General features: G+C 52.1%; 1 protein-coding gene across 2 annotated transcripts in view; it reads left to right on the forward strand.

The window, feature by feature from the left end:
- The window catches only part of PDLIM4 (PDZ and LIM domain 4), a 32,558-nt gene that overhangs the window by 807 nt on the left and 8,811 nt on the right, over positions 1–22,940 (forward strand). For both annotated transcript variants that reach the window (XM_046900285.1, NM_204839.3), the window contains exons 2-3: positions 9,534–9,685; positions 16,351–16,435. In XM_046900285.1, coding sequence (XP_046756241.1) covers positions 9,534–9,685; positions 16,351–16,435 — 237 coding nt within the window. The remainder of the gene's footprint in view (positions 1–9,533; positions 9,686–16,350; positions 16,436–22,940) is intronic.

Here is a 22,940-nt window from a genome sequence, read left to right on the forward strand (position 1 = left end):
TGTAAAGAACGAATTAGGGAGGAAAGCACCTCTTAAAATCTGTTGGTTTGTGTTGGAGCTCAGATGCGCCTATCGCATGGCTCCCACTGACTGCTTTTGTTCTGGTGCCCCTCGTGGGGTGAAGGATGGATGTCGGGGAGCTCGGGGAGGGTGGATGGAGAGGAGGTGAAGGGCAAACTCTCTTCGCTCCCCCCCCTCAGCTGTATAGGGTAATACTGAACTTCACAGTCGCCTCTGGGTGTCTGCGCAAGTGTTTCTGCTGTGAAATGGAACATCTTAAGGCAGAGGAGGGAGCTGCTTTGCTGTTGCTCGGAAAAGGTTTGGCTTAATGTTCAACAGGAGAAAACAAAGTCTGCTTCTGCACAGTGAGGCAGCGTGTAGCTGGGATTTGGGAGCTCTGGAGGTGTGAGAACAGCGTTTATTGGGACAGGTCCTGCTCTGAGCAGAGGAGTGTGTCCCAGGGTGGTGCTCCCATGGATCAGGCTCTCCTCCCTCCCATCCATCTTCTGGTGCTGCCCTGGCTGGGTGGGAGTCGATGCTCCTGGGATGGTGCAGGGCATGACGGTGGGCGTTGGGTGTACAGCAGTCCACATCCTGGGCTCTGCTCTCTCCCACCATAAAAAGCCCTTGATGGCTTGGGAAATAACACCCAAAAAAGGTGCAGTGAAGGAGGAGCTCGTGTATGTGAGCTGCTGGGTTCCCTCTGCAGTGGTAGCAGTGGCTGGGTCTGAGGGGGGTGGCTCTGAGAGCTGTGCACAGAGCAGGTGTGCTGCCGTGCTCCTTCCATCTCAGAATCATTCATGAGGTAATTAAACTAACTGCCTGAGCAGTAATTATGTCCCTCTGTTGGGCCAAACTGAGGCCATGCCCCCTGGTCCCCCCCCACCTGGGCAGGGGGAGATCTGCAGGGCTGCAGACAAAAGTGTGGGAGGGATCCTCTCCCTGCAGCCCATTGTTGAGGCTCTTGGCTGGCTTCCGCCTCCTTCCAAGTGCTCTCTTATTTATTTTGTATTAAAATGTCATTAAATTACAAACAGAGACTGTAAAAGGCAGAAGTCCTGGTGGGAGGAGGGAGCAGACCGTGGGGCTCCCGCATCCTGCTGTGAGCATCGTCTGCCTGCCTGCTGCCCTCCTATGCTGTGTGGGGAGCAGAGTGGGGTGCTGGGGACATGGCTGCGTGCTGCTGGGAATTGCAGCATACATACACTGGGAGCTCAGGGGCTGTGTTTTGGGAATTGAGATGGCTGTGGGTGGCTTTCAGACAGGTCTCGGTGCCAAAGGCTGTCTGCCTCTTTCTAACCCTACTCCTACTTGTTGTGAAACATGAATTCCCTGTGTAGGGATTGGGGGAGGAGGGGTGGGTAGGTGGAAAAGAAAGTCTTGGTTGCTCATAGGTTGGTTTCTCTGGTCTTTGCTAGACTGCTGAAGGAAATGATTTCTCTCCAGCCCCAATAGCCCAGTGTTGTTGGGAGCCCATGCTGCTGCCTTCCCGAAGAGCCCTTCCAAAACCCCTCTGAGTGCCATTGCTCTGAGGGCAGAGATATTAAATTGGTGGAGACCAACCCCAAAGTGGGGCTGGGGGGGGAAGGAGGAGAGATAAAGAAGTGATGCTGTGAGTGGAGCTGTTGGAGCAATGGGCACTCAAAGCCAAGCCTTGGGCAGTACCCACAGGGAACAAACATGAAGAAAATATAGCTTTGGCAGTGTGGAAAACAATGATATCATACAACCCTGGTTTGGATTGGGGCTTGAATGAGTTACCAGGGCTTGCTTTACCCATTAGCTCCCTATGTGACTGCAGTTGCACAGGTGCAGCTGGTGGTGGTGAGCCCATCACTTGCAGCTGTTTCCAATGAGCTCATTAAATTGATCCATGATCTATTTGAAAGCAGTTCTCTTCCCTCTGTGCTTTGATAATGACAAATGGGGATTGCATCGAGAACAGCTGATGCTGAGCATGGGGGCTTGAGCTGGAGCATGAAGTTCTTCAGCCTCAGAGATAAGGAAATGCAAATGCTGATGGGTGGGCTTAGGGGGAGCATTGGGAGGCTGCAACTGGGCTGTGTGCTGGGGAGGGAGCCCTGCTTTGCTTTGTGCCATGGTTACAGAAAGTTGGAGCTGGGCGTAGTGCATTGTGTAATTAAAGGTTCCTCCTTCTAGGGATATTTATAGGGGAAGGGAAATGACCCAGAGCATCTGCTTAGAGTCGGTGTAATGACTCGATAGAAAGTGGGTTTGGAGCTCAGTTCATTTTCTGGTAGCCATCAGCTGCTGTTCCTTGGCTGAGGATGGTGACAGAGGGGTGTGCCATGCTGGGGGCTGCTGCAGCTCTGTGCAGGTACATGGAACAACTGACACAGTGCTGTGCCCGTAACCACATCAGTCATTGCTGTGGGTCTGTGTGGGATTGCAGCTGGTCTGCCCCTTGCTGGGATTAGAAGATAATCAGTCATTAGTGTAACTAGAATGTATTTAATGGCCTGAACTTGCCTGTGGAGCTCCTGCAGCAGCTGGCATTGCCTCCTGCCCAGCTCTGCCAATGCCAAGCACTGCTGCTGTTTGTGATAACCACTTGGCTGAGCAGATATTGACAAATGGACTGAATCCAGTATTATTAAATGTTTTTTTCTTAAATTAAAAGGCTATTTAATGGCATTAAGAAAAGACACAGTTATTCTTCTATCTGCTGTCCCCAACATCAGTGTATCTGCTGGCCTGCAGCACAGCGTGTATTTTAGCTATGGGTGTGGAACCGTAACACAAGGAGAGCAAGAAATAATGGGTCTGCAATCCATTATCCGGGCATTGTTTGGCAAATTCGGGTTGGCTTTTCCACGTAAGGAACTTTTCTGTTTGAGCAAATAGTTCTGTTGCAGTCTGGGGTACTCGAGGAGGGGTTCTGTCTGTGGAGGAATTCCTATAAGGGCTGCTGTGTTTGCTCCCCTGTTGCTGTGCTCCTGCCCACGGAATGCAGTGATTTATGGGGTGGGTGTTCTGCAGGCTGGGATGGTACAGTGGGGCTGAATAACCCCATAGGTGCCCACCTGCTGGCTGCCTCCATGCAGGGATGGAGATGGAGGTGCCAACGAAGGGAATGTGGCTTTCCCTTTGCTCAGCTGCTAGGCCATAAAGCTGTTTCTTAGCTTTATATGCAAATGGTGTGTATCAGGTTGTTTGTTAAATGGGAATGACCCACTTTGTTGTGTGCTCTGAAATAACAGCTCTGATAGAGCCTAAAGCAAGGAACACCTCTGGCTTCTGCTGCCCTTCAGCTTTATTCTCTATATGAAAGAGCTGCGTTGCTGTTTGTTGCGCATCTGTGTTTGTTCCAGCATGATTCAAATGGGAACAATGTTTTTACATGGGAGGGATTCATTTTGCTTGTTCTCTCACCAGCATTGGTCTCACAGCGATGGCTGTGAGGGCTCAGTGGAACATCTGCACCATTCTGGTGCTGAACACTGGATGTGAACTGAAGGTGGGCACTCACAGAAGCGTTACAGAGACATTTGCTGCTGAAGGTGTTGAGTCGTGGAGGCTTCATTTAATAACTGGAAGCAGAGTGAGTGCTGGTGCAGGAGACAGCAGTGGTATTGCATGTTGGAAGGAACGCTACTGCTAATTACCCTAATCAAGCACGCTGATAATCCCAAGTGGGAAACCAGGCGGAAAGAATGATTCACAGAGCTCTATTCATACCCGGGCTGACCTTGGTGCGGGTGCAGCAAAACAAACGCAGCACACCCCTGGGAATGCTTCAGGCCTCCGCCGGGTTGAGCAAAGCAGAAAGGGCTCTTTTGGCTGTTGTTAGAAAATTGACATCACCTTCATTTCAGAGATTGAAAGATTGCCTGTTGGGGCAGGTAGGCAGAGCTGCTCGGAGGAGTGCATGGGTGTAACCTGCTTGATGTGAGGGTAAAGTAGAATAAAGTGAGGTATTGGGGTACTCCCGTTGGCTTGGGCAGCGTGCAAGGGAAATACCTGGGGAGTTTGGTTTGGTCTCAAACTTTTTGTTGCTCTGTAGCACAGTAGGTGTTGGTTAAACATGGAATCATAGCTTGGTTTGGGTTGGGAGGGAGCTCTGAAGGCCACCTGGTCCCACTCCCTGCAGCGAGCGGGGGCGCACACAGCTCGGTGCTCAGAGCCCCCCAGCCTGACCTGTGCCTCACCACTGCCTCTCTGGGCAGCCTGTGCCAGTGCCTCACCACCTTTAGCATAAGCAGCTTCTTCCTTATATCCAATCAAAATCTCCCCTTTATCAGTCTGAAACCATTTCCCCTTCTCCTATCACACAGTCTGGTCCCCTTTCCTTTAGGACTGAAAGGCCACTCGTGTAGGTGCTCCTGCTGGGGGGACGTCAGTCCTTTACTGCAAGTATGTCATTATGGACCATGTGGCATTAACACAGATGGTTTCAATTCACTCTTCTTTTTGCCTGGGGGAGGTGCAGGTGGTGTCTGCAGGTGGCACAGTGAGTCCCAGAATGTGCACATCCTCTTACATATAATATTTGAACTTCTGTTTTGAGATTTTGTCATCTCCTGGCTCTCGGATACCCAAACACTCAGTGAATTATCTATATGCTTTAAGTCACCTGTGACCACTGGTGCTGGAGTGTGGCGCTGATAACGCAGCCAGAGCAAACTTGTTAACAGGAGGTGCACGCTGTGATTTGCTGTGGGTGGGGACTGCAGTGAGGCACCAGTGAGCACTGTGAGTGTGATGGGTTTGTGCACAGCTGTGAGCACCACGTGTGCTGTAAGCCCTGCAGATAAGGGCTGAGATGTTTGGCTTCAACTTCAGTGCTTGCGCACAGCCCTGAGCAAGAGGAGGATACATCGGGTCGTTGGAGTAATGGCAGAGACATGGAGCACAGTGTGGTGTTCAGGGGGGTTTGCAGAAAGTAAATCTCTCTCACCATACAGAACAGATCTCTATTTAAAAAAATCTGTGTGAGAGTATTTCCACCCGTAAGTTTTCCAAACATCACAGAGATGCCTTCAGAGCCCCTCCCTCACTCCATCCCTGTCAACTGGAGAAGCAAAACCTTGCAGCTCGTGTTCTCACCCATTGGACCCTATGTAATTCGGCAAAAATACTGACCCTGGGAGCTGTCAGCCACTGTAAGGCACAGAATGCTGCCTGGAAGCCCTCAGCACACGTGGGGCTTCCAGCACAAAGGCCAAACCCTGTGGAATATCTCTGTGCACAGATAAAGCAGGGGAAGGTGGCAGCAGCATGGGGGTGATGGCATGTTGCTTTCACCAGGCTGGGATGTCAGGTTTGCTCTCCAGCTGGGTGTGAGCTGCCTGTGCTGAGTGCCTTCTGCTTGGTGGCACTGGCAGGGTGTGCTGGGGGTGCCCATGCTCTGAGGGCAGTGCTGTAAGCAGCTCAGGTGTCCTCTGCAATGTGCCCATGGGATTCTCCAGAGAACCCTCAGAGTTCCCAAAGATGGTGTAGGAAGTTGGGGCTTCCTTGTGGTGCTGACCCTTAGCAGGACAAGCCCTGGGTGCTGCACAGCATCCCTAGGTAATGTCTTTAAGTTGCACTTCTATATAAGCCATTAAAAAAATGCAGGTGGATCGGTGAGGAATGTACACTGGCTCAAAGCACAGCACTTGGGAACACTGAGGAGCATCCCTGCAAAGAATGCTCAGAGGATTTGGGAGCTCCATCTCTGTTAGATGGCCACCAAACCCCACTTCTTCCTGTGTTCAGATGGTGCTGCTGTCAGAGCAGCCATAGATGCACCGTGTGCCTCCTGCGAGCACAAGTCTGCTTTGTTTAGAAGCTGAGAACTTTGTCACACTATCTTGAAAGGCTCTCCAAGGCTTTAATCAGGCTCTTTTGATCATGCTTGCAGAGCAGAAATTTCCCCCGACTTGTCAATCTTAAATCCAAAGTAGTGTGTTGCAGGTGAGCAGTGTGGTCTGCGTAGGATTGCGTGGGGCTGCGTCTTAACCCATTAAATTCTGTGAAAGTGATCTCATTAATTGATGGGATGAGTTGTGTTTTGTTGCTGTAGCACTCAGTATGTTAATCTGTTAACGTGACCAATAAAGCTTTTTCTTAAGCATTAAGATGATCTTACTGGTCTTTCCCAACCTTAATGATCCTATGATTCATTATTCCAGCTGGTGATGTTGCCCTGGTTCTGGAGCTCTCATGTGCAGAACCACTGCTGGGTGGGACTGCGGTGCTTGGGTTGGTCCCTGGCTGCCCATGGGGTGGTGGCAGTGCCCCCAGTGGGTTCCTTCTGGGGGTTGGCTCTGTGCTGACTGCTCATATGAGGCTGGTGCCCTCCAGGGGTTGTGCTCCAGGACTGAAGGAATCGTACTATGTGTGTTACAAGGGTCAACTCTTAGTGCAAATAATATTGCTTACCAAACTAGATAGCTGGTGCTGGGAGCTGTGCTGGCTTAGTGGAACACTTGCCTCGATGTGCGTTATTTCCTTGGCCTGAAGTCAGATGCTAGCACTCAGTAAATCACAGCGGGGCCCCAGAGGCCAGATGAGAGGCACTGCTGGGCTTGGGGCTTTTCCCAGACCTGCTCCAGAGCATCCCCATGGCTGCTGGGTTGTTCTTACTGTGGCATAGCCTGGTGGTGCCTCCCATGGGCGGTGGTGGGATGGAGCTGCCTGTGATGTGGTGACACCGATGTCCTCAGTGGGAAGCAGTGCTGCGGTCTGGGGAAGGTCTGGTGCTGTACACTGTGCTTATGGTCCCCCCAGTCTCTCCATGCTGGCACTGGGCTGGTGCTTGCAGCACTGAGGCTGTATCTCCCATGGGGACAGAGTACAGCGAGGAGGGTGCTGTGTGGACATCTGCTTCCCTTTGTTTTAGTTCTCTTTCTTCTAGTGTTTTGTGCTGATAAACATCCTTATGCATGCACATGCCCTGAGAGGGGAAACAAAGAAGCAATCCCTTACTCCTGCAGAGGGGTTAAATGCAGATGGTTGTTCTTTCCTGACAGGGCTTGGCTCTGGAGCTCGGGGAATGCCACAGGTTGTGCATGCACTATGGGGCACATGGGGGGGGCGGGGTGTGGATGGAGCTGCAGGGCTGTGTGTGCCAGAGGCTGCGATGGGGCGGTGGGAGGGGAGGGTGGGTATCCCGCAGCAGCTCGTTCCTGGCACTGCTGGCACCTCCCGAACAAACAAGCCTTGTTGCTGGTTTTCATAAACACGTCCCATTCTCGAGAATCAGCTCCTCTGGTGGAGGCCCCTCCGGGGAGCGCAGGGCCCGGTGACTCGGAGCAGATTGGTTTTGCAGCGTTCGTAACTTCGTGATGTATCCGGTTACTCTGAAAGTCGTGAGTGCTGCGTTCACGTCATACGTGCTGCTTGCAAGCAGAGCAAAGCCCTCTCTCAATAGAGGCATGGATGGGTGGGTGTCTGTGTTAATGGCCCCCTGCTGCCCTGGGATTTCAGTGCCCTGCAGATGTGATGTCCATGTGAAGTGCATGGCTGTACCCCACAGAGCTGTACCTGCAGAGCGTGAGGGCCATGGCTTGAAGGGAAGCCCTGTCCCTGTTTGTGGAGGTGGATTCTCAGTGCTGGTTTGGTGGCAGCTGGAGTTGGGAAGGAAATGTGGCTTCTGAAGTCCTCGGAGCATTCTGGTTTGAGCTGACCCACATCCCTCTGCTCCTTCCCGTTTACTCGTGCATTTCCACACAGTAACCTGGAGGTTCGACAGCAAACACGTGCTCCAACAAAGCTTATTGCACTTAGTGCTGTGCCCTTGTCTTCTTGGCTTGCAAGAGGCTGTGTGGCTCCACATGGAGCCTGGTCCTGCCCTCAGAACAACGCAGTGGCACAGCCTGGTTTGCTTTGCTCCAGCACCTCTGGTGCTGATGGTGTCACGCAGTTGCAGTTGGGAGAACTTGGCTTGGAGCATCTCGAGCACTGTTCACGCAGATGTGAGCTCTGGACCTGCCACGTGTTCTGTGCTGGTTCCCAGACTGTGACCCTGATGCTGTATCTCAAACTAATGTGTTCTTGGAGCTCAGCTCCGTTTCCAGCCCTCAGTCATCTCCATGGATAGCGTAAAACGCTAATATGAAGATGCTGCCAAAATAATCTGAAATAAACCAGAAACCAAAAATAGGAAACAGCGAGGAGCCCCATCTACGAGCAGCTTTTCTCCAAGGAAGCTACGATCTGCTTAAGATCAGTGCAAGGGGAGAAATGCATCAGACGTGAAGAACAGATGAGAACAAGATGTGGTGGCGTTGGGTCGGGCTGTCAGTACAGGGCTGGGTGGCCGACAACCAGGGGATGCGTGTGCCAGCACGTCGTTGTGCAGAGGTGTGTGCTTGGAGGTGCTCCATGGGCTCCTGCCTGGCATAGGGCAGGGCTGGCAGCTTCCCGGGCTGCGGAAGGAGCCTGATGCTGGGGAATGCCATTGTTTCTAATGTGGGTTCAGAGAAAAACAACAGGACACATTAATTCCAGGGGAAAAAAAAATAATCTCTCCGGGGTTAGAGTGCCCCATGTCACAGCTCTGCAGCTGATATGTGCTGCGGTGAGAAATGCCTCCCTTTGTTTGCTCCGGGCTGAGTCAGAGGCAGCCAGGAGGGGCAGGAGGTGGCTGGGCAGGTTTGTTTGGGGGAACTATTGAAGAGCAAAGGGTGAGCGCTGATTTGCTCCGACAGCACCACAAAGGGCTCAGCGTGGCATCAGCTCTGCTCAGCTGCACAGAGCGTACAGAGCTCCCTATGCACCTCCAGGTTCAGGGCACAAACACCGTGATGAAGTGCTTATAGACATGCTTACCTGTCCTGCCTGTGTGTTGCACCATTTTGTCTCATCCTGAAAGTTAAAAGTGTAATTGGGTTGATGTAAAGGAAAGGGTAACTTCTCAAGGTTTTTTTGTAGGCTGTGGGATTGGCCCTATGTCTGACCACAGGCGGTACCCAGCTGTGTCATTAGTACCTTGGGAAGGGATTGGAAGCTCGGTAAGGCTTTGATGTTCCTACACAAACAGTCAGGATGGGCTGTGGGACATTCCATGCAGAGCTACAGAGTGGTGGTTCCTTGAACAGCTATCAGGAAAAACTGATGTGAGATGCAGCGTCCCTGCAGGAAGCAATTAGGGTGACTGCTCTCACCCTTAAATTACATCTTTCTCCGAAGTTTTTATGTGCTTCTAGGGACTGATTCTCAGAGCTTGTTTTAAGGCCTGTGGGCTGAAGGAGTTGGACTTGATGGTCCTTATGAGTGCCTTCCAACTCAGGGTATTCTGTGATGCTATGGCAAAGGAGGGCATTGTGGTGTTTGAAGGGGACCTGGGCACATGCTGGGGCTGATGGGAGCCCCATGGGCTGAAAGCTGGCACCTGATGGCACCTCTGTGTGGCATGAACCCCAGAGATGTTGGCGTGACCCCTGGTGGGACCCAAGTGCCGTTGGCCTAGCAGAACACACAGGTCTTCTCCAGAGATGAGCACATTGGGGGAGTTGTTACTCCAAGAAGCATTAATTTCTTTAAATTGAACGTTCTTTTCAATGCATCTTTTATCTCTTCTCGCCTAGATTAACCCTGGAAGTAAAGCAGCCCTGGCCAACCTGTGCCCAGGAGACATCATTCTGGCCATTAATGGGGAGAGTACAGAAGCCATGACGCACCTGGAGGCTCAGAACAAGATCAAGGCGTGTGTGGAGCAGCTGCTGCTGTCTGTGAGCAGGTGGGGATGGCTTGCTGTGCTCGGGTGCTGTGTCCTCAGCAGTGTATTGTACTGCTGCTTTGCTCTTTGTGATCTTGTGTCAGCTCGGGTTGATGCCTTCTGCAGAAGGCTTGCAGCCAAGCAGGCGTGCCATGGGCTTTGGTTCTGGATGCATCCCGGTGAAGTTATTCTGTGGCTTTAGACACACTGAGGCAAAAGCTGTTCTTGAAGGAGTACTGATGAATGAGTGGGTCTGGATTCTCCCTCAGCACCTCGCAAGGTTCCCGCAGGCTGAGCTGGGTCAGACCCTGCAGACCTCCTATGGGGTCCTGCAGCTCCTATAGATCTGAGCAGGAGCAGCACTGGGGTCAAAATGCCATTTGGGAGAAGCCTCCCGTATTCTGTTGGCTCCTACCCATCATTTTCCTGAATGTCTCTTCCATGAATGTACATTTGGAGGTGCTGCCAACTACACGTGGCGTTTTTGTTTCTTCATATTTCAAAGCAAAATGAAGGTTTGTTTTGGTTTCTTTGCTTTCCGTTGAAGTTAATCTTTTGGTTAAAGGCTTTTGATGCAAGCCACAGATGATCTATTCCTTATAAGGCTCCTAAATGGCTGCTATCTCTTAACAGATTTAAATAAATTTGTCCTAATTATCCACTTCAGATTAAAAAGGCATTTCCTGCTATGAAGAGCTGTCACTGAGTGTTTATGCTTCTCTTTAGGAAATATGTGGCTTCTGACTGGTAGCCGGGTCCCAGAGCGTTGTGCAGCCGCCCTGCTTGGTGTGTGGGGAGTGCTGCTGTGAAGGACAAACCTGGTGTTGTTCCTGGGGGTTCATGGGGCAGAGGCACTTGCAATGCCTGACTGCTGCAGGGACCACTGAGCCCAGCCGTGCCATGGTGGTTATGTGGCTGCTACTTTGGGAAAGAAAGGGGGGAAAGATAAAAGAAAGGACCCTTCATGCAGGTGGGGTTTCTCCTGGCCAAGGAGGGTTGTCCTGCTTCCACCAGGAGCAGTTCTCAGGAGGCTGCTACCAGGTCCTGTTTCTTGGCCCCTTTTTAGCCATTGGCATCAATCGGTGTCTCTTTGCTCATAGAAACATGGAGTGGCTTAGACTGGAAGGGACATTAAAGCACCTCTCATTCCACCCCCTGCCATGGGAAGGGTTGCCAGCCTTTAGGTCAGGCTGCCCAGCATGTCGTCCAACCTGGCCTGGAATGCCTCCAGGGATGGGGCACTGCAGCCTCTCTGGGCAGCCTGGGTCAGTGCCTCACTGCCTCTGGGGAAAAACTTCTTCCTAACATGTAACCACATTCCCCCCTCTTTTAGTTTAAAGCCATTCCCCCTTGTCCTGTCACTATAGGGGTGTGTAGAGTAGAGGAGGACACTCTTTTGTTGGCTGAGATGGAGTTGCAGGTATTCTTTTTTTGCCCTGCACATTGACTTTCTGCAAACATGACGGTACGCGTAGTGTCGTCCAGTAACGCTGAAGTTATTCAGTACTTATATGTCCATGTTTATATGCAGAAGATAAAACTTAGCTGAATAGTGAAAGGGAACGTTGTCATCACGGCAGCTTGAAGACTTCTTTCCATCTGCCCAGCCAGATGTGGGGCTGTGCCAGCGGCCATCGCGCACTTCGTGCCCAGCAGAGCTCCAATTGCTTTGGGACGTGCCTGCTGGAGGTGGAAACTTTGTCATGCCTGGAATGGGGCTCTGCCAGATGTGACTCAAACTCCTTGATGAAATCATCACATTTTTCAACTGGCTTCTTTAAATCTGTAAGCTGAAGGCTGCGTGGCTGCCCCCAATTGATGGCTGTAAAGCAGGGGCAGGAGGAGGGTCCCCCACCTGGGGGGCCTGAGAGAGTCAGGGGCAGGGGTTGGAAGTCAGCCGCTGAATTGTGGGCATTGAACTCTGAGCTGAAGCTGCTGTGCATCCCACTGCCTGCTGGAGGGGCCTGATGGAAGTGGCTGTCTTGAGGCAAGATAATTCAGGGGTTTCTGACCGTTATTCCTGCTGACACGTGAGGACAAAGAGATGATGCTTTTGTTTTACTTCAGTATGCTGTGCTGACGGCGCCGTGGTTCAGGAGCTGCAGCGGATGCCCTGTGTGAGCGTTGTGCAGTCCTGCTGTTCACCCATATCCTATAAAGGAGGTGATTTGTTCTTCGGAGCTGTTTCCCATTTTGGTGCTCTGCAGCCCCGGGTTTGCTGGCAGCAGTGTTTGCTCCTCGGAGGAAGCTGGCTGTGTCATAGAGTCATATCTGAGAGGTCTTTTCCAATCTTTCTGATTCTGTGACTCTGAGTGCATGTAAATGCAGATTTAGGTCCCCTGGATGGATGCAGAGGGCAGCGTGGGCTCGTGGGGAGGTCTGTGTGTAGGGTAGCTTAGCTCAGCAGCGGGGCCATCACAGGGCCTTTTGGTTGTTCAGCTGTGGGGTTATTCAGAAAGTAAATGCCTTGCAGGGCCCTGAGAGCTTTCTGTGACTTCTGATGGGGAACTCTGACATTGGTGTCACTGTGACATATAACAGGGTTGATTTAGTTTTCAGGTTGCATTCAGTCAATTACCTTTGATTGAAAGTAGGAAAGTCAGAATGGGTGAAAACCGTATGGGGAGAAAATCAGGAAGGGTTGTTGGCCATCCAATGGGGCAGGCACACAGACCTGGGTGTCCAACAGCAGCCTGACCCGCCTGGCACTGTGTGCCCAGGGCATAGAGCCCTTTGGATGCAGTGGGAGATGCTGATTATCATTATCAGGTTCACCTGATGAAGATTCTCAGTCCCACTGTTGGGTAAGCAAACAAAGAAGCAGGATGAGTGATGGTTTGTGTGCAAGATAAACATGGGGTGTGAAGCTTTCCCATGCAGCACAGACAGCGTTTGCTCCCCATGCCTGGGAGGAACCAGCTGAAATGGGTTTTGTATTGGGATAGAGACTGACAGCAGCGAGGTGTGACAGTGTGGATAAGCTGCAAATGGACATGGGCCTCTTCCTTAGCACAGTCTGTCATTAGAGACCTTATGCTGGGTTTGGCTCTCTTGCCCGGTGGCATGGCAGGGGCTGCCTCTGCATTCAGTCTGGAAGAAGACAAACAGAGTGCTTCTGACCAAAGGCAAACGTGCAATTTCCTGGCAGCACGATGGGGAGCAGTGCTGGGAGCAGGCTGGCTCTGCACTGAGTGCTGGGAGGGTGGCAGGAAGAGCGAGCAGCGTCTCCTCTGAGCAGCAGTGCAAAGCTGTGAGAACCGAATAACTGCAAGCTGAAAAATCGCATCTGGATTCTTTGTGGTGCTGATTAAAGTTCTTCTTTTTCTCTATAACCCACCTTGTCCTCCTCCTGGAAGGCTGTCAGCCCTGGGGCTGGTGTGTGCTGTGTGCTCTGGCACAGCAGCACAGCTTGGCCTCTTCTCACGTAGTTCTGTGTGATGTTCTTATTGCTTCTAAAGGAAGCCTCGCCTGTTCCTTTACACAGCTGTGACTCCTGTGGTTCTGCTGCAGCCCCAGTTATTAGGGAAGACTTATTTCTTCTGATGGGGTTATGCTTCAAGTGGAGGCAGCCACAGAGCTCAGTTGGAGCTGTGCTTTGCTGAAGCCCATGCAAGGCTGCAGCATGCGCTCTGCTCACTCCTGCTTGTCTCAGGGTGGGGATTCTCTGGATGGTGCCTCCTTGGAGGAGGAAGCCCAGCGATGGGATCTGCCTGGACTCGCACATTGCTGACTTTCTGGAGTCCCCCCATCTCTGCACACATCTTCCTGGATGCTCTGTCGCCCTGAGCCACGCTGCTGGGAGATGGAAGTGTTACAGTGCGTGATGTACCCCTCCTGGAAACCTGAGAACAACTGAAAAAGTGAATCACAGCTTCCCCTCTGGAGCCATACGAGGTGAATGGAGGGGAAAACCGGCGGTGTTCCATTGCCTGGCTCTGCAGGAGCAGCTTGAGCCAGGGGGAGAGGAGGCAGCAGCCCCATAGCTGTGCGCTGCTGGTGTGGCAGGGGCTGATCCTGCACCCTGCAGCCCCACGGTGAGCTTCAGCATTGCGAGCATCCCCTCCTAGCAGGGCAGTGGCCATGTGAGCAGCAGGAGTCACCTCTGCAACTGAGACCTTAATGCTGGGAGATGGGCAGAACCCAAAGCTGCTGCCCTACAGAGGCACTGAGCGGATGGACGGATCACAGCAATGTGGCCGTGGGGGGAGATGATGGCACATCCTGGGCTGCCCTGTGAGCACTGCATGTGAGCGTGGAAAGGGCTGCAGGAGGGGGATGTGGGGATTCTGATGGTGCGAGGGTGGCTCTGTCAATGCAGAGAGCAGGAATGGCAGATTGCTTCCAGGTGCAAAAACATTGCGGTGAAAATGTGAGCGTATGGGAGTGATTCCTCGAAAGTGATAGGGAGTCTTCTAGAAAACAAATTGTGGGGTAAAAGGTGTCTGCAGCTTGCTTTATTTGTTTTAGGTTTGTCTTGTTAATGAGCCTGTTTCCCACGCAGACTCACACTGAAGGCCCAGGTCAGGTTATTTTCCCTAGGATTGTCCGAGCAGCCATCAGAATAGCGCAGAGCGTTGTCAGTGCAGAGTAATGATTTCCACATAGCTGACTTCAATCCCCTGCAACGCATCTGAAAACACTTTTCCCATCCTTGAGCTGTGAATTAAACAACTTGGAACAGTGAGTGTGGTGTCTGAGCTCTCAGCCATTGCGTTGCAGAGTGTGATTGGCTTTTGCTGTGCCCGAGCACAGCACCGTGCTGTTGGCAGTGCAGGGCGAGTGCCTTGGGGTGGCCCTGCTGAGCCCAAAGCCCCTAACGGGGCTCCCCAGTGCTCCTTTGGGTTCACTCCTGCTCCCCTGGGAGAGGGGAAGTCTCTGAGCAGGAATGCTCCCAATGCTTCAGTAGACCTTGGTTTCTCTTAGGTAGGGCTGGTTGCTCCCCCAACCCCCTCCGCTTGGCAGGAAATCTCTGAGGATGTCAGATAGAACCAAAGCTGTGCCATATCGATTTAATTGTGGAGCGGCTCAACTGGAAGCTGCTGCTGAGGTCAGTCTGGGTTTGTTCCGGCTGTTGCTGTAGGGTGGCAAGGCTGCATCTTGTGTACGTGGGGAAACTTCTGGGTGCTCCAGGGCAGCGATGGCAAAGCTTTTGAGTTTTGTCATTAAAAGCACCAATTGTGATCAGGCATCTACCTGAGTGCCTGCGCTCTGACCACCCCGTCACTGAGTGTGCAGACACACAGCTTTGGGAAGCGCACCTTTAGCTGCGCTCCCAGATGGGGTCGGTGGGTGGAGGGCTGCAGGCTGGCGGTGCTGCTGCAGAGGGGATGTGCTGCTGCTTATCGCTCCAATCTACTGCGAGCAGAACGGCTTTGTGGATCGCACTTATTTACTGGCAAATCCAAATCTTTGGGGATTGCTTTTTATATGAGCTGTGTTTGGCACGTGGGCTGCAGGGCTGTGCAAACAGAGTCGTAACCGCCCGCTCCTCAGCAGCGGTGTGAGCCAGAATTGGGCTGATGCAGAGCGTGGGGGGAAAGCACGGAAACTGTAATGAGGTCTCTGCCAATGCAATTAGGAGCTTTCATTGTTCTGGGCCTCCAGATGAGATTCTGAATGCAGAATTCTGGTTCTGGATGTGGAAGCGATACATGCAGCAGCAGATGATGGTGAATGCTGGGAATGCTGCCGTTCCCAGGAAGGTCGGCTTCCTCTGTCCCAGCAAACAGCAATCTGGGAGACCAATTTAGGCAGAAAGGTCCGGGCCTAAAATCAAGCAATTGTGGTAGAGAGAGCTTATCAGAACGAGACATCTAAGGAGGAAAAAGAGCAAGCTCCTTCCTGTTGAAAAAGCAGCGATGGTGAGACCGAGTGGTGATTTGGAGCAAAAAAGCCTCAGTCCTCGAGGTGCTGTCCCACTGTGCATGGGGGGCAGTGGCACTCTTTGCTTTTTATGGGTTTTGGGTCAGGCCCTGAGTTTGTGGGGTGTGTGGCAGTGTGTAAAGCAGGACTGTGTGCAGGTGGGTTTCAGGGGAAAATACTGCACCCGAATCTCCTCACCATGGATTCCTGGGTTAAAACTATGCTCTTTTTTCACACTTGGACTCTGCAGATAATTAAACCCGAACTGAACACAGCACATGTCAGAGGCCGCAGTCCAAGGAAGGGCGCTGGGCTGCAGTGTGTGATTGGTGCCTCCTGGAGCAAGAGCCTTTTCATTAAGGTGTGCAAGCAGGCAGTGAGGTTAAGCACAATGATGTGTCCTGTGTGCTGGATTCCTCATCTCATTCCTCATCCCTGGTGAGGATGAGAAGCAGCAGAGAAGGCTTTGTCCATTCAGACAACAACGTATGGGCGGTTGTACGGTGATGTCTTTGAGGAGCCAGTGTTATCTGCTTCCCATTTGGTTCCTGAGCTGCACAGACCCCCAAGCCGTGTGCTGCCTGGTGTGGCAGTGCTGGAGGGATGCAGGTGACTGGAAACTGGATTTCAGGGCTTTCCCTGCAGTGAAAGGGATGAGATGGCTCATTCTGTACATGCCTTCTCGCTGGGAAGCAGCTGTTGTTCCTGCTGTTCCTGTGTATAGTTTCTGTCATGTTGTATGTGTGTGTTCTTGGGTATCTGTATCTGTCTTTGGAAGTCTCTTCTTTAAATCTAAGCTGAATGTACCTGATTTCCTGTTTCAGAGCTGAGGAGAGGAGCTGGTCACCACCCATACTGGAGGATGGGAAGGCACAAGCTTACCGCATCAATATTGAGCCTGAGCCGCAGGTAGGGAGCAGCGGGACGGGTGCTGGGTGGCAGAGCTGGGTCTGGAAAGTGTTCTTCTGGGTCTGTGGGCAGAAATGGCAGTGTGGGGATGGGGCAGAAAGCAGGGCAGGAGAGTAGCTGATGCCTGCCTGGAGCAGCAAGGCAGGTGCTCAGGGATGGAGCTCATGGTCCCCAGCTTGCAGTGCCCTCCCACACTGCTTCCTGCTGCACCTGCCTCTCTGCCCTAAAGTCACCATGTCCTCCTAACCCTGTGGTGGTGATCTGCTTTAAGGGTGGTGGTGTGGGGTTTGCCTCATGGTCTCCTCTCTTCCTGTCTCACTCCTTTCTCCTCCTTTTTCTGTCTTTCAGCTGCTCTCCCCTCTGTCCTCAGCTCTTTCCCTCGGCCTTCCTCTGCACCCTGCGTGTCCTGGCCCTGTGTCTGCAAGGTGATGGCATTGCTGCCTGCAGCAGCAGCCAAAAGGTGATGGGCTGAACTGATCTCATCCTGCACCCATCTCCTGCCCAGCAGCTCCTTAGCAAATCCACAGGTGACTCTGGTTCTCCTCAAAAGGCAGAGGAAGGCTGTTTTTCTGCTCCCAGATAGCTGAGTGTGCTGCATGGGCATTAAATTCTGCAGTGGCCGCAGACATGTTGTTGTGCTGATGCTGTGTTCTCAAATACTGCTCATCTGGTTCTTCTCTGCCCAAAGGTGGTTGTGTTGGAGGCTGTTCCATAAAAGCCCTTCTCCAGTGCTCACAAAACCCCTGGGAGAAGATCCTACTGGCTTGGACCTTCTGCTCATTCTTGCAACCAAGCATTCTGAGTGGACTCTGATGCTCCAGGGTGAATAACAAAGCAGCTAACGTGATGCTGCTGGGGGTAGCATTTGCCTTGTTCCCTTCAAGGAGTGAGGAATTGCCCTGACAGCACTGGAATTTACCCAATGATGAGCTCAGCGCAGGGAGGACGGGGTCAGGTCCTCCACGTGCCACCAAGATGGCTGCATTCACACCCATCGATGCTGCGGCCATTGCAGCCGATCGGCCAAAGTTTTGCTTTCCTGTGCGGTGAGAAGGGGCAGCAGATGGGGATGGGGGCATTCACTTGAGCTGCAGCACAGTGGCCGTGTCCCTGCAGAAGGGACCCCTCTTGTCCCTCCTGCAGCGTGGGGACCAGCTGCAGCCTTGGCGTTGAGTCCTGGCTGTGCGTGCTTCATTAATCCATTACGGCAATCTCTTTTCTGACAGGCCTTCTTAATAGACTTTGATGTGCCCAAAGCCCTATGAATAATGTTAAATAAGGAACAAATGTGCAGCGGTTCCACTGCCAGATACAACATTTCTGACATTTAATGCAGATTGGGTTTGATTCCTGCTATTAATATGTGCTACATATGGATCTTTTTAAGAAATTAGACAGTTACATGGAGTGTCACAAAGGGGGCAGGGATGGATTTCCCCGACTCCAAACCTACACAAACAACGTCTAAATCTGGAGCAATCAGTGGCTAACCTAAACACATCTGTGGCAGGGCACCGGGAGAGGCCTGGGAGCGTGATGGAGTGGGTTCAGAGAGCACATTCCTGCTCTTGCTCTTCCCAATGGCTGCAACCCGGGGGCTCCATGCAGCTGGTGGGCAGCAGCCCATTTCCCATTTCTTCTCACCCAGCAGCCTCTTGGGTCAGGGTAGTTACTGGTTGGGAATCCACTTTCTGTTGGTATTCTGAGCTTTGCACTGTCACGGAAACCCTCTGGCTTGCCCAATGCTGAGGATGACTGAGCTCTGGGGGTGAGACCCGTTGCAGAGCTGGCTGTGGTCCCATGGGATCGTGGGCACTCGGCCCATGTGACATCAGGTCCATCCCCACAGCAACAGCTCTTGTTAGATTGCAGGAAGCAGAAGGCTTGGTGTCAAGTAATAGCTTGGCTCCAGTGTGCAACCTTGAGGTGCATTTCTTAGCATCTGAAAAAACACAGTTTGCTTTGAGATGCGTGGTTAAAAAAGCATAAATTCCTCTGGAATTCTGCCCTCAAATAGTAATAATTTGCAATAGGTTTGGGGTTGTCCTTGAAATAGTTTTAGGATGCTTACCCCGAGTGGCAGAGCAGCTCATATGTGTAGAGTTCCTTCACCACCAAGTTTGATCTGGTTTACCGGTGAAGGGGCTGCCCAACGTGTGTCTGTGTGCCTGTGGTGTTTGTTCTGTGATTTGATATTGAGTCATCTGAAAGCAAATGGATGTTCTCAGTCCATTGCAATGCGTCGAGCTGTGTGGTGGTAACCTCTGTGAGATCATCTCTACCTCTTCTGTAAACCAGCATCGTTGGCAAGCAAGCTTCAATAATCCCAATGCATGAGAGAGGAAAGAATGTTTTGAGGGTAAAAGGGAAAAAATTAGGATGAAATTTTCAAAGTGGTGCTTTTTTTTTCTTTCCAAGTATCTTGCACGGCCTGCTCTCATTGAAAGTGAATAGGAGCTGAACTAAAATAGTGACAGCTTGGGCAGGCTTAGGATGAAATAGCTCTTTGTCCAATGGTGTTTCCTAAGGGGTAGGTGTGCTGTATTGTTTTCCTTGATAACGTCTGTTCCAGCGGTGACTGTTGGCATGGGGAAGGAGAGATGGCACACTGCAGCACTGGGCAACGCTGTATGTCTGTGTGAAGGCACACGGAGCTCTGGTTGGGTCCATAGGGAAAGCTGACTTAATGCACTGCGGTTTCCCTTTCTGCTCACCTAGAGTGATCGTTCTGTGCAGCCACTCATCAGGATATAGAAACAATAACATGTTCCTGAGCCACCAACACGGTCAGTAAATAACCCTGGACACGGTGATGCTCTCTGACTTCCCTGCAGGGAGCAGAGTGCTGCCTGTGCAGGAGGGCCCTGCCTGGAAGCGTTATGGGGCCACGAGGAGTGTGTCTGCACCCTCAGCAGAGCGCACGCTCCCCGCTTGTCCTGCTTCCCTATGACAGTGCTAATGAAGCAGCTCTGCTCGTACAAAGCCCTCCTCTGTCTGCTTGTTAAACACACCCTTGCACCACTGATATTAAAAACATGCCCTCTGTGCCGGAGCGGGCCAGATAAATGGAAACACATTTTGATCATTCTTGCCGTTCTTGGGTAACTTTTTCCGTTGCTGTGGGTTTCTAAGAGGCCGTGGGGGAGCTGGGCACCCCCAGGGGCAAAGTGCTGCGGGGCTCCATGTGCTCCTGGTGCAGTGGTTGCTCCTGGGGGTGGGGATGCTGTGCCCACACCAGCGGCTGTGCAGTTCTGCAGTGCTTTGCTTATGGGGAGAGACTGTCCTACAGTCAGATGTGTGCTGTGCACTACCGGTGCAGCACGTGTGCAAGCACAGAGCTGGAATATTTTCCCAGCTTATCCCAAAAGCACTTATTAAATTTTTATTATTATTATTAATAATAATGCCTCATTTTACATCCCGGAGCGGCTTCTCCTGAGAGCACTCCTTCAGCGATGGGTCGGTGCCTCCCGCCCCTCTGAACAATTCTGGACGTTAAGAAATCCCCAGCCATCACTTGTGGATGATTTAGGAACTTCCCCATCCGTGCAATTACACATCAGATGGCTGCAGTTGGGGCTGCTGTAATCCTGCTTCGTTTAGCACTGGGAGGAAATGTTCTGCTGTTTGCTGCTTTTGCTTCTGATTCCCCACTCCTACAGAGGGGGGACAGCAGAGCTTGTCTGGGTGTTGGTGTAGTTTCTCCTTGTGCACAAATCAAGGCTGCTGCAGGGAGAGATGTGTCTCCAAAATGGGGTTTTGTGTTTGCAAACTCATGCCAATGTCAGATGGTGGGGCACAGCTCAGCCCTGCTTCGTGCTGTAACAGCTTTAAGAAATGCAATGGGAGCTTTCTTACAGTGCTTTTTTTCCTCGTAGCTGGCAGAGGTTTAGCAGTTTCAGAATGTAATACAGAAATAGGCCAAATTGAGTCCTTGTGGAGGGAGCTCTCATTGCAGAGCACTGCCTGCAGCATCTCGAGCTGCGAGGGCTGGGATGTGGGGCTGTGTCCTGGGCAGTCAGACACCGGGCTTTGCTGTTGGGCTGCAGGATGCATGCAGTGAGGAATACGTGGCGTGGAGAGCTCTCCTTTGTACTGTGGTTTGTACTGAAATAGAGTCTTGGCAGAAGAGCTGAGGTCCACCTCATGAAATAACTCACGTTCTCCATTCATCCAGCCTCAGCAAGCTGTCCTTATCTGATGATCTTCTGAGCTGAGCTCAGCAGCGGGGCTGTGCTCAGGGATGCTGACACCCACTTGTTTGCAGAGCAGCACGCAGCCACGCCAGCAGTGTGCTCGGAGTGTAGCAGATCTCTGCCAGGGAGCTGTTAAAGTGTGCATGGCACTGGGGGGGGTTGGTGTCCTCCTGTCCCAGCTGCCTCCCACCGGCAGCTGCCCTCCTGCCCCGCTGTGCTGCCCAGCTCTGTTCCCAGCTGCTCACCTGAGGATGACTCGGTATAGATGGAGCATGGGCCAAAGCTGGAGGCTCGATCCATTCCCGGGGGCATGCCACAGCATCTGTCTGTTCTTTGCATTAAGATGAGCACAGTGCTGTCTGCCCTTTGCCTCCTTTGTGTGCTAATAAGATTTCCAGGACTTCTAAACCACTTTATCAGATACGAAGCACTGTGCTGGCTATTGAAGAGCTGGGGGTAGAGCGGAAGGGATGTCTGTGTTGCGGTTTTGTGCAGAGGCTGAATTTCAGTCCTGAGGGATGTGCTGCTGTACACCCATGCAGCATCACCAAGCCCAGGGTTGCAGCTGGCTTGCCCCAACCCTGTACCACCTTTAGGCACGGCTGCAGCCCTGCATGTGTTCCGGTACAAACGTGACGCTGGCTCTGCAGAGAGGTACTTCTGCCCTCTTCTCCCCCACGGTACCCATCATTTAGCTGTATAGTGCAGAGGTCAGGGCAGAGGAATGCTGGCTGTGTCCCTGGGGCACATCTGAGCACAGTGACAGCAGCTCAGGGAGCGGCTGGCTCCATGGCCGTCCCTGCAGGAGGGATGTGAGTGACAGCACGGTCACAGTGGGACCTCTGCACAGTGACCCCAGCACTGAGCGATGCACTAACTCAGCATTTTGGCAGCACACGTCTGGCTGCTGCTGTCCTGCTTGTAGGAAGGCAGCGGGTCTGAAGTACATCAGGGAGCTGCTGTTGGCTGAGCTGAGCTGTCAGTGACCTTCAGCTCCGTTAGGTCTGCTGCTGGGTGTTTATAAAGGCAGCAGGATTGCCCCCCCTGCTTTGCCTTAGGAAAATAAACAATGCACAGAGCAAAGCCTGGTTGGTGCCATCCCATGGCTGTGAGCCCTGGATGTGCCCTGGTCCCTTGAGATGCCTCTCACACTGATGTTTTGGTTTTAGTCTCTGTAAGACGAGGCTCATTCTGTGCTCCTGCCCTTTTAAGGGTCTAGCTGAAAGTGTCGTGAACACATTTTGAATGCTTTGGGTCGTCTTTTGTTCTGCAACACTGTGCCTAAAGCCTTTATCAGGACAGAAATGTGAGTTCCCACAGCTTCACATGGAGTTCTTGTGCAGTGAATGCCCCGAGGGCTGCGGGCGGTGACTGCTGCAGTGCTGCACAGTGTGATGGAGGCAGCTCTGCACGCCAAGGGAAGGGCTTGGGTGGAAATCCATCATTAAAGTCTTCCCAGTGGTGGATCTCAGCATTATCCCCATTTGAGCACACCGTTTCAGCTGCCTGCTTGCCTTGGTGTGCTTTTAAAAACCCGAGCAGATTTATGCTTTTTGTTGACCCTAAAAATGTTGGTTACAAAATATGATATAAACTCTTCCAAAGAGAGAGAAGAGACTGAGACGAATTCTCTAAACCCTTCCAAAATTCCTGGTTGGCTGCACGTTTTTTCTAGCTATGGGAACACTTCTTCTAGCGGGGATTAGCTTGACAGAAGTGTTTAATTTCGGAGTCTTCTCTTGCACTGTGGATTTGACTTAAAGCCTGGGAATGGAAGTCCCAATTCAGCTGCACCAGTGAAGTCTGCAGCACAGCTTTTGCGAGCCAGCAAAGCAGAGCCTGCTGTGTACCCAGGGTTTGCCTAGAAATGGTGAAGCCACAGCATAGATTTGTATGCGTATTCTGTCTTTCTTGCATGTGGTCCCTCTTCTGCTGGACGGAGCTGCTGGAGCTGAGCAATACCTGTGTGAGGGGAAAGCATTCCTGCTGCCGCTGTGCATGGACAGGTCGTGGGCTGAACACATGCCTTTGTGCCAGCAGTTGATGCAAAAGAAATGTTTTTCGTTAGGCAAGTGGAAGGTCTGTTCCTGTTTCCAGCAGAGATGCAGACCCAGGATAAGGGTTTGGGCAGAGCTGCCTGTTAACTGACTGAGCAGTGTTTGGCAGGAGCTGTGAAGCCATGAACCACTCAACCTGGGCTCCAGGAGTCCCAGATGCTGTGTGTCAGCTCAGCCCCTCTCAGTGATGGATGCTCCTCAAAGGCAAGCATGAGAAAGCAGATTGCACATCTCTGCTCTGCAGGCTGCGGG

Source organism: Gallus gallus, chromosome 13, assembly GCF_016699485.2.
Source record: "Gallus gallus isolate bGalGal1 chromosome 13, bGalGal1.mat.broiler.GRCg7b, whole genome shotgun sequence".
In the NCBI taxonomy this organism is placed as follows: domain Eukaryota; kingdom Metazoa; phylum Chordata; class Aves; order Galliformes; family Phasianidae; genus Gallus; species Gallus gallus.